Raw genomic sequence first — 16,077 nt, 5'->3', positions numbered from 1 at the left:
GTACAGCAAGGCTGCACGGTGTAGGACAGGAGGCGAAGATGATTCCTTGGTTAAACTGTACGGAGGAGGCAGAATGTAGTTACCAGAGCTGGGCTTTGCCCTGGGAACTGGGCTAGTCACTCTCAAGGCTTGTATTTAACACCTTCTCCAAAGGCTGTGTGCTCTTCTGATTATATGGAGTTAAAACATGCTCCTCTTTGATATTTTAATACCCCTCCCTCCCAGCACCTTTATAGCAGGAAAACGTAACCCTTTTAACCTCAGATCCAAGCCACACTGCGTCAGAACATCTGCCCTCTGTCACGTCTGGTGTGGCCTCTGCAAAGTGGCGGATGATGTACACAGGAGCTCCTGAACAAAACTGGGGAAGTTGGCCAGTGAAGCATTGAAGTTCTGCAGAGCCCAGATGCCATGCGGTGTTACTGTACAGTACTGAAAAGCCATGTGCGCTAGGCAGTCGTGCAAGGCTGTGCAGATTATCCAATGAATGAGGGAGGCTGGGTTTGCTGTCTTTCCCCCTCCGAAAGGGGGATACCCATCTTGTTTAATCTCCCCCAAGGAGTGACTCCCTTGTGTTGTATCTGTTCGTATTGGCAGTAAATAAGCCGGCCCTCTTGGAGCTGCGTGAATAGAGCAGATTCAGATGTGCTCCAGACAACATGCATATGGAGCTAGTTGAGAGGGCAGGGTGGGATTTGCTAGGCTTGCCAAGAGCCAGGCTCTAAAGGAGAGGCAGAGCCACGAACATCTGGAGATGATGGCTTAACATGAAAGAATAAAGGAACCCGCAGGAAAGATGGCTGCTGCTGAAGTGATGAAATATTTATCTCGCACTGCTAGTTTTAAGTGGTGCTTCCTCATTGGTACTTTCTCTGCCCCAAAGAGCTACGGTCCAGGAAACAGAGGGTATGGGGTTGTTAATGTTAAACTAATGAAGCTGTTTTGTATAGTTCCTTTCTCAGGCCCTTACTTCTCAGTGTAATACAGGGGTTGGTAAAGCAATTCTCCCTCCAGGGGGCCTCACAGCGTCCCTTAGTGCAGCTTGGGGTCAGATATTTCAGTGGAGATTCTGGGGTCTTGGCACTGCTAGGTTTATCTATGTTGCATTCACGTCACCTGTCAGGCAGATGCAGCTGTCAAACAGAATGGAGTTTTGCCCCGTTGCCAGAGTCTGCAGTAGCTCCCTGTTTCCTGGAAGCTGGCTGGTTCGTGGTTCCCCAATGCATCTCCTGGGTAGAGACTTCTCGTATCCAGTAGATGCAAATAATCAGCTTCACAGCACATATATCTCAGTGACTTGATCTGGGGCTGGGGGAGATTGGGATGAAGTGGGTCTGAATATATGTATCCCATTGGTTTGGTCTCCATTTGCATCAGGGGCCCAGACAGAGTGGAGCACTTCCCATGTAGAGAGAGTTCTTACTCCCTCCAGGGTTTAAAAAAAAATGCAGTGATTAAATTGTAACTTTCATCTGCCTGAACAACAGTTTCCTTCTCTTGACTGTTCCGCTCCGTGGCTTATGATTTATTAATAAGCCTTCGGGCAAACCGCGAGGAAATAGCTCCACAGCTTAGTTCCTGAGGCTCCGAATTGGCATCACATCAAGAGTGATGCAATAGTTGCTTCTGGATGAGTGGAGCAGAGATGAACAGGTTCCTTACCCCACAGCCCCTCGGCAAAGTCACGGGAGTGTGTGGATGAGCCGCACGTGATCGCTCCCATGCGGGGGCCTTTTCTGCTTAGAGAGAAGGAGGCGGGGCAGGGGGGTTGCTAATGCCCTTGGAATCCATTCCACAGAGGGAGTAGTGCAGCATTTTGCACCATGGTGTCGGAGACCCATACACAGATTCCCCAGGGCCAGGAATAGCTAGGTATATCAAGGTGGTGATTACATCCGTTTGGTTCAGCTGTTATGAACACTAACTCATGGGGACAGAATGAGCGAGTCCTAGACCTTCCAGATATGGCTTTGGACATGAAGGGGTGTCCCATAAACCACAAACACACACGGAAGCCACTGCTTCCATTGATCAGAAAGGAGATGAAATAGTTGGGTTACCATGAAACCTCCAAAGACATCAGAATGCAGTTTGTTTCCAGCAGAAAATGCTACAGGAATAAAGCAGAGAGGAAACATATGTGGAAACCTCCATCTGCCTTATTTGGAAATAAGCAGAGCATTCATTAGTGTCAGATCTGCTTGCTCGTTGACTAGCTACCTCATTGCCACACAAGTTGGCTGCCCTTTTACAATCAGGGAAGCTGCCATATGGAGTAATAGTATCTCTCTCAGCTGAGAGTTGACTCACGCTGGTAACAGAAGCCAAGTTAAAAAGTACTGTTGTTACTCTCCAGACAGCAGTGGATTTGATGGAGATCTGTCATTGCGCTGACAGCACCCAACTCTGGAATGGCATTCTTTGTGTTTTCCCCCAGAAACAGCGACTTTTAAAACATCCTACAGAAATCACTTGGATGGTTGCCTTACTGAGAGAGCAATTTATAGCAAAATATAGAGACGTTTGTATTTCTCTACACCTGTTTTCATTGAAGAAAGAAAACTCTCAGTAAGTTGAGTGTGACATTGCATGTGATTTTCTGTGCATGGAAGTGTTAGGAGCCCCGTGTACAGGATTTGTTTGAACTTTAAGGCCCTTAATTTCATTTTTTTTTATTCTCCATTTTTGTTGTAGTAACAGAAAAATAAGTCCTCAGGCAACCAAACTCATCTCTAAATTTCCATGGCATGTGAACTAAAAACTTCAAACGCTAGTGGTTCATTCTGCAGGCAACAATTTCAGAAGTAATGAGTTTGTCCTGTTCATGTTGTAATTTTATTAGAATGTCGTCTTTGCTATATGCAGTTTAATTTTTACCTCTTTCCTAATCAGCAAAAGTGATCAAAACACTTAACACATTATCAAAAACCAACACATTAGAGAAGGGAGAACTAAATGTTAAGAGATCTAGTTATGCAAGATGCAGTCAGGGTCCACACATGGCATTAACGGCCTTCCAGACTGTGTTTACCAGTAGTCCTGCCGTGTATGAAAAAGGATAGCACCCTCCTTCCCGCCTCACCTCCAACCTAATATTGAAAATGGTTGTATTCTGCTGATGGGAACAGGCAGCCAAGTTCATCAGCCATTGTGGCAAAGTTTGATTGACCCTTAAAGGATGAAGCCAGATGTAAATACAGAAGCATCTCGGCCCTGTAGACTTAAACAGACTCCAGACCCCACTGTGGTACATTGTATTTATATCCCTGTTACATTCCCCCAAAAGAGAGCTGCTATTGAAATGAGACTTTTAAAGAGTATCTGTTGCTAAATGAGATCTTCATGACTTAGTTCTCGTTTTGTTAATTTCCATCCGTGCTGGTTGCTTAGGAACATTTTCAAATTACTTAATCGGCCTTTCATAGGCCACCTGGCATTTGGCTTGGTCTCACCACTACACAGCGCTGGCTAAATCCAGTGGTATTTGCTAGGCTCTTCTAACAGTGCCCAAAGGTGCCAGGGCTGAGCTGGCCTTCAGAGGCCCTGGGTTGACAGCAGGCCAATGATATGCAGACTTGTCGGCTTCTATTTTTCTTTCCCCACCTTGGAGCAAGGTGTGGAACCCACGTGGCAGTTACATCTCCCCTGGAGATCGCTGGGGCAGTTGCTTTTTCGTGTCTCAGTGCACATGGGAGACGGTAGTGGTTCTGCAGTGAGAGCCTGCGGTGGTTAAAAAAAATAAATGCATTAATCCTCTCCAGACCAGAGCCAGATTTGGAACAAAAAAAGCCATGCTGGAATACCTTGCCGGGAACTGTCCTGTACCAAAGCGAAGGCCCAGTCCTAATACACCCCCCTTCGAGGGTAGTTCAGAAATCCCCTCGATGTTGTAACTTCTGCATTATGCCGAGCAGCTGTGGGAGGAATTGCAAGTGTTGCAGTGTCCTGCCCCGATATATGGGATACTTGGTGAGGTTTTTTTTTATGTTCAAGACAACTGCAGCTGCTGAACCATGAAATGAGTAAACACTTCTAAAATTCAGTGCCTTCTGTCACTTGAAAATGATGAGCTGTGTGTGGGCTGTGCTCACTTACCATCTGACCCAGAATTCTGGGCCAGCTAAAACCAGGTATAGTCCAGAGCCTAGCTGCACTACAAAATCCACCATCTTGTGGCCCAGCTGTGTTAAACCCTGGGTTGTCTTTTTACTTGTGTGGACAGAATAAAACGTTCTAACCATGTTGGGGAGCCAAGTCTTAACTCTGGTCGAAATCTAGACTGAGCGTTTCTGTCCACACGGGCAAGAATCAGCCACGTTATAACACTGTTTAGTCCACTGAGGGTGTTTAACAGCGAAGAACCTATTTACCATTGGCTGTGTAGTAGTGCTTGGGAATGTTTAAACTAGTTTCCCATCAGAGTTGCACCCAAATCTCATTTTACTGAGCTTTGCATCCATGTTTGGCCTGGATTTATCGTTCCAAAGGAGCACTTAATCTCTGCTGGAGGGGTAACCTGAAGTAGAGCTTTAGCTCATGCATTGCTGTCCTTTCTGGATTTCCACGCTGAACACAACCACGTTTGCCGGTTGTTCCACATAGTTCTGCCCAGCACCGTAAAACTTGCTTCCTTTTAAAACTTGCAATCCTGGTTGTGGCTGGCAAAAGTGGCTCCAATATAGACAGGGCTTTAAGGCTGCGTCTGTACTAGTAATTTCCCCAAAATTTTCCTTCTCAACCCGCAGCCTGCTCAGCTGTGTGCTAAAGGCTACAGGCTCCCAGCTGCCACCCAGCCCCATATGGCAGGGCTCGGGGTCCAGGTCCTGGCTTCCCCCGTGGCGGGGCTCGGGGTCTGGGCAGCTGGCTGCCGCCCAGCCCCGCACAGCAAGGTCCTGGCAGGGTCTGGGGGTAGGGTCCTGGCTGCCCCCCACGCCCTGCGGGGTCCAGGCAGCCAGCTGCTGCCTGGCCCCCCACAGCAGGGTCTGGGGTCCGGGGTCAGGGTCGCTGCCCCACGCCCAGTTGTCCACTCCTGGCCCCACTCTGTGGAGGGGTCTCTGGGCGGAGGGTGCTGAGCACAGGGGTTGGGGGGATGGACACTGTGGTTCTCAACCTGCGGCCCAGCTAGCACTTTGAGAAATAGGTTTAGAACCACTGGTCTAGACGATGCAGAGGTAGTGATGATGGTGGCCAGTCTAGCCTGGCAACCCCATAATGCTGTAGTAGGGGAGAGTTTCAGAAAACTGCCAGGTCTGACTTGCTACTACACAGACCTAGAATCATAGAAGGTTAGAGTTGGAAGAAACCTCAGGAGATCATCTAGTCCACCCCAGCTCAGCTGTGTGCTAAAGGCTACGGGCTCCTGGCTGCCCTGCCGCATAGCGGGCTCCCGGCTGCCACCCTGGAGATTTGCAGCTCTCTATCCCAACAGTAACTGCCTGCACTGGATGATTTAGTAAGAAACAAGCTAGAATGAATCACAAAGAGCCTTAATGTACCTACTTGTGCCTGGAGCATTGGGGTTCTCTTGGGATTTTAACATTCTGCATCGACCATGGATGTGTTCCATTCCTTGGCGTTACCTTCTATCAATCACCAGGGCTTGTTCAGCGCAGCTGGTGAGCGAGCGCACGACTTCAGTATTTCAAAGTGCCCTTAAAATTCTTCTGACTCGGCTGGCTGGCACACATTTGTAGCGATGGTGTTGCCAATTGCTGCATTTCTTCATGGATAGTGATACTGCAAAGCACTGTGAAATCTAGAACAATTTCCAGTTGTTTCCTCCAAACTGCGTTTGAAGAGTGTAGTGAAACCTCCCATTCAAGGGTCAAGAGAAGGTGCAATTCTCTTCTTGGAAGAAGGCTAACCTTCTAGGTATGCCACTGGAGATCAGGAGACCTGGGTTTAGTTCCCAGCACTCCCTGTACAACCATGGGCTAATCACTTTGGGGATACTTCCCTGCCTCATGGGGATGTTGAAGATAATTTCATTAACATGGGAGGAGATCTGGTGCTGTGATGAAGAGGACCGTACAAGTACATGAAGAGAAGAGGTGATGTGGGAAGGCACTGAGTGCTTTCATAAGCAAGGAAACCGCTTTAGCCTCAGCAAACCGATTCAGTTCTGGGAGGAGAGACGGAAAAAACAAATATCTCTTCTAAGTGACGAATTGACAGAGTGTTGGGTATGTGTTAGGTTAGTTCCGTGGTGCCGGGGGGGCAGGTTTGCAGAGTTGTTAACCCTTCTCAGAGGGTTGGAGGAGACACTAAGACTCCCTCCTGGAAAGACATACATGAAGGTAGAGGTCCTGACAAGCACATGGTGGAGGTTCCAGGCAGGGCTCTGTGATCTTGTCACATCTCACAAGCCAAGCAGGGCTGGACCTGGTTGGAGCTCGGCAGAAAAATCTAGGGAAACCCAGACACTACAGAAAGGGGTGATGACGATCCACTAGGGGCTGACCCAGTTCCTCAGTACGTTAGGAGGCATTGTGCTGCTGGAGGGGAGTGTTCTCTGGGTCAGCCTTAGTCTTGTATCAAAAATATTGACTGCTTGTGGCACTTTTTGCAAGAATTGTGTTAGCTCCTGTCTTGGTCAAATTGCAGTTGACCCCAGTGGTTTCATCTGGGTACTGTATTGTGCTCTTCCTGCCCTAAACCGTTGTCTGATGTTGTGTGCTGTTAAACAGCTGTCATGTTCCACCCCAGAGCTGGCTGTATTTTAGTGGTAGGTTAAACTGTCTATGTATCTGAAAAGGAAGGATCTTCGTGGGAGAAAACTGGCAGGGCCCGTCAGTAAAGATGTGCTGCTAATGCTAGTTAGCTGGATCCTTTTTTGAAGCCCTTTGTTTAGGTGGGTACTAAAACCTGTTTGATAGAAGGGAAACTTCCCCACTGTTTGATAGAAGGGAAACTGAGGCACAGAGGTGGGGATTTGCTCATGGTCACAGTGGGGAGCCAGTGGTAGTTGGGAATAGAACCCAAATTCTCCCAATACCTCCCACAGATCCATGTATTGTTTTAACCACAATCCGGTATAATCTCCAGCAGTGGTGAGTCAAGCAAGTAAACAGTGCTCCTTCTTGCACTTCATTACCCTTTTTTACCTTCAGACCCAGGTCAAAACCAGACCCTGCTGCTGAGCATCGGCTTTATTTCATGCCTTGAAGAGATAGGTGCTTAATCAGTTTTGTTGCCTTGGCCTTTCTAGCTCGCTAAGGCGAGAGCCATATCCCAGTGAGGTGGGGAAGAAATCACCCCTGAAAGCGTCCGTTGTGGGTAGTTAACACCCAGAGCACAGACTGGAGTCTGCAGCAGGTTCCCTCAGTTCGCCAGACCTGTCCTCACTGGCATGAGATGCAGCACATTTGATACAATAAAATGTGCTTGGAAGTTACCATCGAGCCAGACACACATGAGAGCCTCTCCTTCCTTCCACGGATTTACTGTTCCCTGACCATTGACGCAAACAGCATTTCAGGACGTGACAGCTGCAGCCAAGGGCATGGCATCCAGCCTGGACGCTCCAGGCACTCCAGTCTGCTGTCTGAGCTCAGGATTTGTGCTTCTAGGTAGAGCACGCGGCAATCAGCGGCTGTCAAATGCTGTAGGATCCTATGAACCGAACCCATCAAATAACACGAGGGGAAGTAGAGAGCATTCATGTGAGGTTTCTGGCTGCAGACATGGTCATGGAAATAAACCGTGGCCTTGTGCTGGCAGAGGTGATGTAAAAGAAAGTCCTCGCCTTGATGACACCATGGCTGTAAGGTGCTCTGAGGCAACCTCTGGGTATATCTACGCTGCAAGGGGGAGCGTGCTTTCCAGCATGGGTAGACAGACCCATGCGACCACGTATCTGTCTGCTTAGGCTGGGAAGCACAGTCCCAGCTGCAGGGAAGATGTATCCTACGACGTAGGTGCACAGTCCTTAATTCAGCCTTGGTACTCCCAGGGTGTGTGCTTCACTGAGTACACGGCATTACAGGGCATGGCGAGTGCTTCCACACCCATCTTTAGCGCTTCGTTTTAGTCCTAATATAGTTTGGGTTTGATTTCGTTTTTTAAGCATTGCACACCCACGATGTCTAAGAAATTAGCGTTACACACCCTAGAACAGCAGCTGCCAGCCGTCAGCATTCTGATGTCCTCCTGCAGCGAAAGAGTTCAGACACAGCAAAGCAAGCGAACATGAATCCCAACAGTTTGTTTCTACAGCGGATGCTCTCTCAGGCGATGGCTCGAGGCGCCAAAGAGGCGCAACTGAACAAGGTCTGAGCAGCTGGGTGCCTGGCGCAGGTTTTGCCCAGGTGAGACCTTTTCAGTGTTAGAGCATCACAGGAAAGTCTGTCTGAACAAATGAAACCTGTCCCCTTTGTTTTTGCAAAAGACTTTGAATTCTGCCAAACAAGAGACTATAAAGAGAAGAGAGGGTCCCCCCAGCCCGCCCTCAAACCAGGTTGCAAATGGAAAGCCAGCTTCAACCAGGGTGTACCAGGCAGTCTCCCTCTCAGAAGAGGTTGAGGCTGAAAGCGCTGGTACATTCTTAATTACACACTGCAGGCAGGCAAACGTCTGTGAAGGGTGAGCCCTATTTGGATCCACAAGCTCCTGTGGAACGTTTGTCTGGATGAGGGGGGTTATTGAAGACGAATGAAAATTCCTTCTGTGTGTGTCAAGCAAAGTGCTGTTATACAAGGCTACAGGGAGGCAGCTGAATGGAGCAGGTTCTGAAGAATTTTTTGAGGTCGTTTGGGGAACTTCCTGTCAGCAGCGACTAGCCCACAGTCATCCTTGCTTGTAAAAGCATCATACCTGTCAGGGGAAAACTTAGATAAAAGAGGAGTTAAGAGAACCTTTCGGAACAGAAGAAAGAATTCTCCTGGCCCAGAATAGCCTCCAAGTTTTCTTGGAAGAGCTTGTAATAGTGTGTGTGACGGTGTGTGAGCATGGACAGCAGTACGGGAGCAATGACAGGTACGTGGGCTGTGGTCTCTGGCCCGCAGAGCCTTGTTTTTAATAACCTCCCTCCTTTGTAGATAGCCCTGCTGTCTGCAGCAAGCTGTGGCTAACCCCTGTAGCTTTGCAGGGTTTGCACAACAGACACAGGAGTGCATCAGATGCATCTAGAGTAGGAACCAGAGATCAGAAATCCCCAGGCACTCTTGAGACCTGCTCCCAGACCAAAGGTTTGCAGTGTTCTTGCGGTGCACAGCCGCATGGGGAAGCTGTTTCGTTTGTGAGTAAATGCCCTACTTGGGAAAGGTGCTGGGGTAACATCTCCAGAAATGTAAAGTTCTCGCTCCATGGAATGGGTACAGCACAAACCCTTCCCCACTCCCAATGTGTTCCTCTTCTGGCTAGCCTCTCTCTTGGGGATCAGAGAGGAGAGCAATCTGTTCCTGGGCCTCCCTCTGGTTTCTGGGCTGTGGACACTTGCCTGCTAGGCCCTGTACTGAGACTGTCAGCCTCATCTCTCGCAAACTGCCATCAGAAGGCTCCAAACCAGCTGGCTGAAGCTCAGGCAAAGTGACCTAGCACTCATGAGACTCCACATCACTGCTCCAGTCTCTTGAGCCACCCGTAGCCTCAGCAAGGGAAAAGGGGGTGGGAGGGTGAGAGAGAGATTTTTATTGGCTTTCACGGGTCCAGGCTCTAACGGATGTTCTCTTGAAGCCCTGCCATACAGAAGGAAGTGCCTGGTGATATGTAGAATAAACCTTGTAAAATAAACCAGGACTTATCATGTCACAACTGGGAGCTTGAGCACGAGCAGGATTACCCCCTCTCTCACGTCAGCGCTGCTCCCGGTTTGCAAAGACTGCTTGTGAAGGCTGATTGCAGAGGTTTTCAGTAGAGATGCTGAATGGTTTTGCAAGTGATGTCATCAGTGAACCCTGTGATGCAATTTGCTAGAGAGGACGCTGGGCTGCTTGCTGTGTGGTGTCAGGAGGAAACGGTGCTCCAGTGCCCTGTGCCACATCAGAATTGTCGGGCTCAGCAGAGTGCAGCGAGCACGGTGGGCTCAGCATGCTTCGGCGGAGTTGAGAGGGAGGCCAACAGATACCTTTTTATAGCACTCTTGTAACTGCAGAAGCAAGATCAGTGTATTAATTTGGTGTGTTCCTCTAGATCTGTGCCTGGAGGGAAAGGAAGCTCTTTCCCCGGCCCCTGTTGTAAGCTGCTGCTGTTGTATAGCAGCGACAGTTAGCTACAAAAACTAATGAACCTCTGTTGCTGTAGAATAAACACTGCCGTTAATCATAGAAATCAGAGCTAGGAAAGATAGAGTCCACCTCCCTGCCATGCAGCATTGCTCACTACAGTACGTCTTACTAGTGCAGAGTCCAGACCAATTTAAAATGCCCAGAGCATTGGAGTGGCCCCATTCCTCAGGAGATTAACATGCCACTTAATATATTTCACTGTCGTTTTCCCAGACATTTAGCCAAATTTTTTCCAGCTTCAGTTCAATCCCATTACTCCCTAGTTTATATCCAGTGTTACCCCCATCTCTCTCCTGGCTGGCTACACTCTTCCTGTATTTATAGTCATCTCTCTTTCTCCCCCCGCCCCCATCCCCCAGATCGTTTAGCCAAACCTCACATGTTTCGCTTGGATAAGTCGTTCCTTCCAGTCTCCCAGTTTAGTTTGTTTAGATCTCTCTAAAGTGATGGCAAGAACTGAATATAATCTTCCATCTGCCTCTCAACCTTCAAACCTGCCAGCATGTGATGTCAGCAGTCGGTGTATGACAACAGACCATAATGTGGAGCTATTTGTATTTATTGGTCATTTACAAGGTGTAATGGTTTTAATTAAGCTCTGCTTTTAAAAGATCTTTTCTCACTGTGTGAATTAAATATACACACTTTTGCAACAACAACAACAAAAGACATGGAAAAAACAAGTTCTGTCAGATGCAAATCTCCTGCTTTTCTCTGCTTTCTGGGGACCCTCCCAAGTGCGCCAAAAGAATTTTCAGTTCAGAACGCTGACCTTATTTCCTTGGATGTATTCCAAACCAGCTGATTGGTGTGTTCAGATTTCCCATCACCCCCTCCTCTCCTTTATCAACAGCAATTTCTACTGGGATTAGCTTTATTTCTAAATAGGCCCTACAGAATACATGGACATTTTATTCTGCAGACAAAACACGGAGGTCTTTAATTTTGAATCTGTGGATTAATCTGGTTCACCACTGGCTATGAATCCTCTGACTGGTCACCTAACTGAAATACAAACACAGTGGGTGAACCAGATTTATCCACAGGTTAATCTGGTTTCCCCAGGATCTTCAGGGAGTGAGGTGATGAAGTGAGCTGTAGCTCACGAAAGCTTATGCTCAATAAATTTGTTAGTCTCTAAGATGCCACAAGTCCTCCTTTTCAATTCCTGTTGACATTCAAGGGTCTTTACATATCCCAGCCACAGCCCATAACGAGATGGTAAGCATTTTCCAGTCAATACTGTCTATCCAATGCCTGGGTTAGGATTCATATATGCCAAGGAATTGCGGATATCTGCTAAACTCTGTTCCAGCGACATTGTGTGGTGTGGGCAGAGAGTGGGAGAGGGAGAAATAAAAGGCCGGAGCCACACTCATGACGTCAGTTATGACAATATGTTTTCGGGACCTCTGGTTTGCCCCTACTATTGCCATAAGCCTCATCAAGGCAAAAACTGAAGTGAGGTCACTCTTCTGGTGAGCAAAAAGCAGTCAGTCCTATGCAGACTGGCTTCTTGGTAGTGCTAAGAGGCAATCGTGTGCCTCTCTTCAGCTGTGCGAATTTAAGGGGGTGTTATCGATTAAACTTTTCACCCATTGATTGCCCTCCCCCAGTTGCTATAAAGCAGATCCCTGTTCCTTCGAGCCCAGTGCAGAGCTGTTGACTCAGTCAGCTACCACCATAGTGACATTTACAGCTTTCCCCAGGGTAAAGCCACTAAACACCAAGGAATTCAGGCACTGCTGCAAAAGTGTGTTAAATGTCCCCCTTACCCTGGAGTAAACTGCACTATTGGTCTTCTCTGTGTGCGTGTGAAACACAGGAGGTGTAAAGGGTTAAAAGGAGAGGAAGTGGTAGATGGGGGTAGTGAGGTGAGAGTGGGGGATCTGGGTTGTATTCCTGATTCTGGCACTTACGTGCTGTGTGACCTCAGGCAAGTCACTTAGCCGTTGGACTTCAGTGTCCCCATTTGAAAAATGCAGCCTTGTGAGGCACGCCGAGGTAATCTGACGAGCGTGGCAATATACGTGCTAAGCAGCATTAGCGAGGTGTTGCTGAGACACGTCCAAGTGCAGTGCAAAAGGGAGCGTCCGGAGTTAGTGGCCATCCGAGTATGAACCAGCAAATGGAGCCTGTGCCCAAACTCCACCTACATGCTGCAACAAAGAAATCACATTCAATGCAGGAGAAAGGGAGAGGGGACATAGGAGACCGGCTTCAGGCTATGGAGTATTCAGAGCGTGGCTAGACTGAGAAAAGAGAAACCAAGGAATCTGTGTGGAGGGGAGAGGAGGACAGGGAGATGGAAAGCAGAGTGTGAGCCTAGCTAGTGGGAGGCCGGCTGAGATTGTAGAACACACAGGTTGGGTGCGGAAAGGGCTAGGTTGCAAATAGGAGGGAGGGGACATGAATAGAAGGTTAAAAAGCCCATCTGCGGACTGGGGCGTGAAATGACAGAGTGCCTGTATGCAGCCAGAATAGATTAGTGTGGGGGGGCAGGAGTGATGGGAAATGAGGGCGGAATAAGAAATGAGCATGAGGCCACTAGCTGTGAGCCCACAGCGGCTGGCACAGTGAAGAGCCCATGGGAGCGGAGTGAGAATTGATGAAGGAGCAGGCTGGGGGCACTCCGTGTCTGTACCTGCTGAGAGACATTCTTCCAGGCTCGGCAGCGTCCCCACATACCCCAGTGTGCACAGCTGGCCTTCACCTCCAGGCAGGGCCGTAAAAGATCACCACCCCTAGAAACGCACGAACTCCCGAGGACAGTGTCCCTGTCCATCCCCAGCACGCTACAGAAAATGCCCTAATTCTCCTGTTTCGTTTCCTGCCAGGTGGCTGTGAAAAACAGCATCGACGTCTTCTACTTTAGCTGCCTTATTCCTCTCAACGTGCTTTTCGTGGAGGACGGCAAAATGGGTGAGTACTGTTTGGCCAGCGTCCCTCTGCTCTTTGGAGAGCCACGCGGGCAGGCGGAGTACAGCGTCCTGACAAAGCACAGCTTGGTGCCAGTCCGTCTGTAGCAGAGACCCATCTGTACTGGGATGCCAGGGCAGTGTAGTTAGCCAGTCCCTGCTCTCCTGCCGTTGCTATTCAAAGCCGTTGCATTTCCAGAACATCCCTCCTCTGGTCTGATTATACCTGCCAAGCATAGGTACGCTGTGCCAAATCCTGCTCTGATGGAAGTTGTTCATTGACTTCAGTGGGACCAGGGTTTAGCCCATAAATCTTACGCTCTAACCCCTTCTTCATGTTCTCTCCTGTTCAATAGTCTGTTTTTTACATCAGAGGTGGAGAAGGTGCCTGGAAAACAGAATCATAGCTGGGTTCTACGTTTGGCCCTTTTTGCTGATGGGAAAGGGAAATCCTGCATGATGTGGTTCTCATATTCTGAGCTGTGGGCTCTTCCTAACAAACCCCACCTGCTCCTGACTCCTGAAAGTCTGCTGCAGCAAAGACATTGGGAACAGATCCAAATGGTCTTCCAGACTTTGCTGCTTTCAGTAAAACTAGGCTAGACAAATTGCTAGCCACCGTGTTTTAGGGAAAACTCTTGAACTAGACCCCGAGGGATGGACTAGATGCAACCTGGCAGGCCTCTTCTGTCTCTGCAGCATGTCCTTCTGCAGTGACTCTTGGGAATGGCAATGTGGGTAGTTCAGAGAACCAGGAGGGTGGGACACTGACCGTTGTCTTTCCTGTATGTAGAACGCCAGGTCTTCCTTGCCACATGGAAGGATATTCCAAATGAAAACGAGCTCCAGTTCCAGATTAAAGAGTGTCACCTGAATGCTGGTAAGTAACTTTGTTCTGGACCGCAGCGAGCCTTCGTGTAATGCACAGGAGTGACGATATGATAGTCGAGTTTTTTCCGGTCATTAGCATTGTGTATTGACAACACTGACAAAGGAGGATTGCAGGTACAGGCCGAGCACTTCCAAATTCTAGCCCCAAGGATTTGTTTAACCTAAACTTTCAGCTGAATTCCATAAAAGGAGGTTTCCCTAGTGAATGTCTCTGAAAACAGTTCCCTCCCTAGGATTTCACCTGTTCCCTTTTTCCTTCTGTTATAGTTCTTACATTCTCCCTTTCCTGTTTATTTGCCTTCCTTGTCATGGTGTCTCTGAGCAGGGAGCTTTGGGCTTGATTTCAAATCCTTCCTGCTCATTACTGTGGTTTGTACCCTAACCCACATCACAGAAATTTCATATTGGTTCCAAGTTGTCGTCTTTCACTGTCAGGCTGGGATCCCTAAGGCTAGTTGGCTGTAGGGGCAGCTGTGGTTGAGTGGCTTGAGAACAAGACTAGGAGTGAGGGAATGTGGGATGTAGATCTGCCACTAACTTGCTGTGCCACCTTGGATGAGTCACTTGTCCCTCCTGTGTCTTTCCCCATCCGCAAGTAAGTGGGTACAACCTGGCCTAGTGGTTAGAGCACTGGACTGGCACTCAGGAGACCTGAGTTCTGTTCCCTGCATGACTTTGGACAGATTACTTCAGTTTCCCCATCTGCACAATGAGAATGATACTGAGCTCCTTTGTAAAGTGCTTTGAGCTCTCCTGATGAAAAGCCCTTCACGAGAGCTAGGAGGTGTTATCTGCAGATGAAAAGCCCGGTGTAAGGCCACAGTCGTATATTGCTATTGTTTATCGTTACGTTGCTGGCTTTCAGCTGTACCCTGTCTACTTGAGCCAAGTGCTTAGTCAGCTATTTGCCTCTACTAGACAATGAGCATCTCACGAGTACAGAAGACCATTTTGCCACTGAAGGATGAGGGAGTACATGGCCAGTAGAGCTGCACTGTTCCTGTTTGAGAGGCCTGGATGGGATCCGAGTGCTTGTAACTAAAGCTAGTATGTTTTACAGAGAGGTATGTCCCTCTCGATCACAAACCCATGGTTCTTTCTCTCCTGCCTGCCATCACGCAGGGAGAACGCTCCTCTCACTTCAGTGACAGGCAGAAACAACCCCCTGCCTTTGTAGCCATGATTTTTTTTTCCATTTTGGACCACAAACGATGTGACGCAAATAGCAGGCGTTGGATCTTATGACTTGATTCTGTTCCTGGGGTTCTGGCGAGGGCAGCCTCTCTGCCGCTCCCTTTATTCCAGCCTCTCAAATGGCACGCGGACATTTCCACCTGATTGGAAGTTCTGCCCTGTAATGAAGTTCTGCCCTGTAATCCATCACACGCTTCTCCTTCCACCGTCCTCCATTAGCCACTCTGTCTGTTGGGCGCTGTGGCACAGAAGGAAGGTTTCGTTTTTGTAGTGGAGAATCTGTCAGGGTTTTAAAGTCCTTCCCCCATCCCATCGGGCCTAGATTCTAAACGTTCAGTCTCAGCAAGTGGCTTTATTTCTGACAAGACTTCCAGAAACGAATTCTTCTGCCCTCTATAAACCACAGCTGCCGTGGATCTGTCTGCTGCGAGGAATAAGGAGTTTAATTCCTGGTTACTTGACATACATCAACGGGCCATCTGGTCCGTTTTGCGGCCATCCCACTGGCCAATGCTAAGGAAGCTGTAATGCCTCTAATTGTAGGATACTGTACTGTCAAGGTTTCTGCCTGACCCTTGGTTGTGATTAGCTTATACACGGCAGTGCTTTCTCCACTTTACCCACCTGTTCCCCTTTACTGGGAGTCATTAAAGGATGCAGAGTAATTGGCAGCATTCACTGTTTGGCTGCTTTACCAGCCATGTGCCAGACCTTCTGCCTGGGCTTGCTTGGAATTGTAATGAAGCCCAGCTCTCAGCGGAGGGGCACGCAGGAGCACTCCAGTCCCGTTAGATTTCTGCGCGGTTGCACTCTCCATGTGAGTAATAACATTGCTCTATTGCAGTGTTATC

The 16,077-nt window shown here is 48.6% G+C and overlaps 1 protein-coding gene across 12 annotated transcripts in view; it reads left to right on the top strand.

The window, feature by feature from the left end:
- The window catches only part of AP2B1 (adaptor related protein complex 2 subunit beta 1), a 99,007-nt gene that overhangs the window by 68,754 nt on the left and 14,176 nt on the right, over window positions 1-16,077 (top strand). For all 12 annotated transcript variants that reach the window (XM_043531464.1, XM_043531461.1, XM_037880756.1 and 9 more), the window contains 2 exons: window positions 13,061-13,145; window positions 13,935-14,021. In XM_043531464.1, the coding sequence (XP_043387399.1) occupies window positions 13,061-13,145; window positions 13,935-14,021 (172 nt within the window). The remainder of the gene's footprint in view (window positions 1-13,060; window positions 13,146-13,934; window positions 14,022-16,077) is intronic.

The sequence above is a fragment of the Chelonia mydas genome, chromosome 17, assembly GCF_015237465.2.
Source record: "Chelonia mydas isolate rCheMyd1 chromosome 17, rCheMyd1.pri.v2, whole genome shotgun sequence".
Taxonomy (NCBI): domain Eukaryota; kingdom Metazoa; phylum Chordata; order Testudines; family Cheloniidae; genus Chelonia; species Chelonia mydas.
Note: the sequence above shows the minus strand (reverse complement) of the source record. Positions and strands in the feature narration are given on the sequence as shown.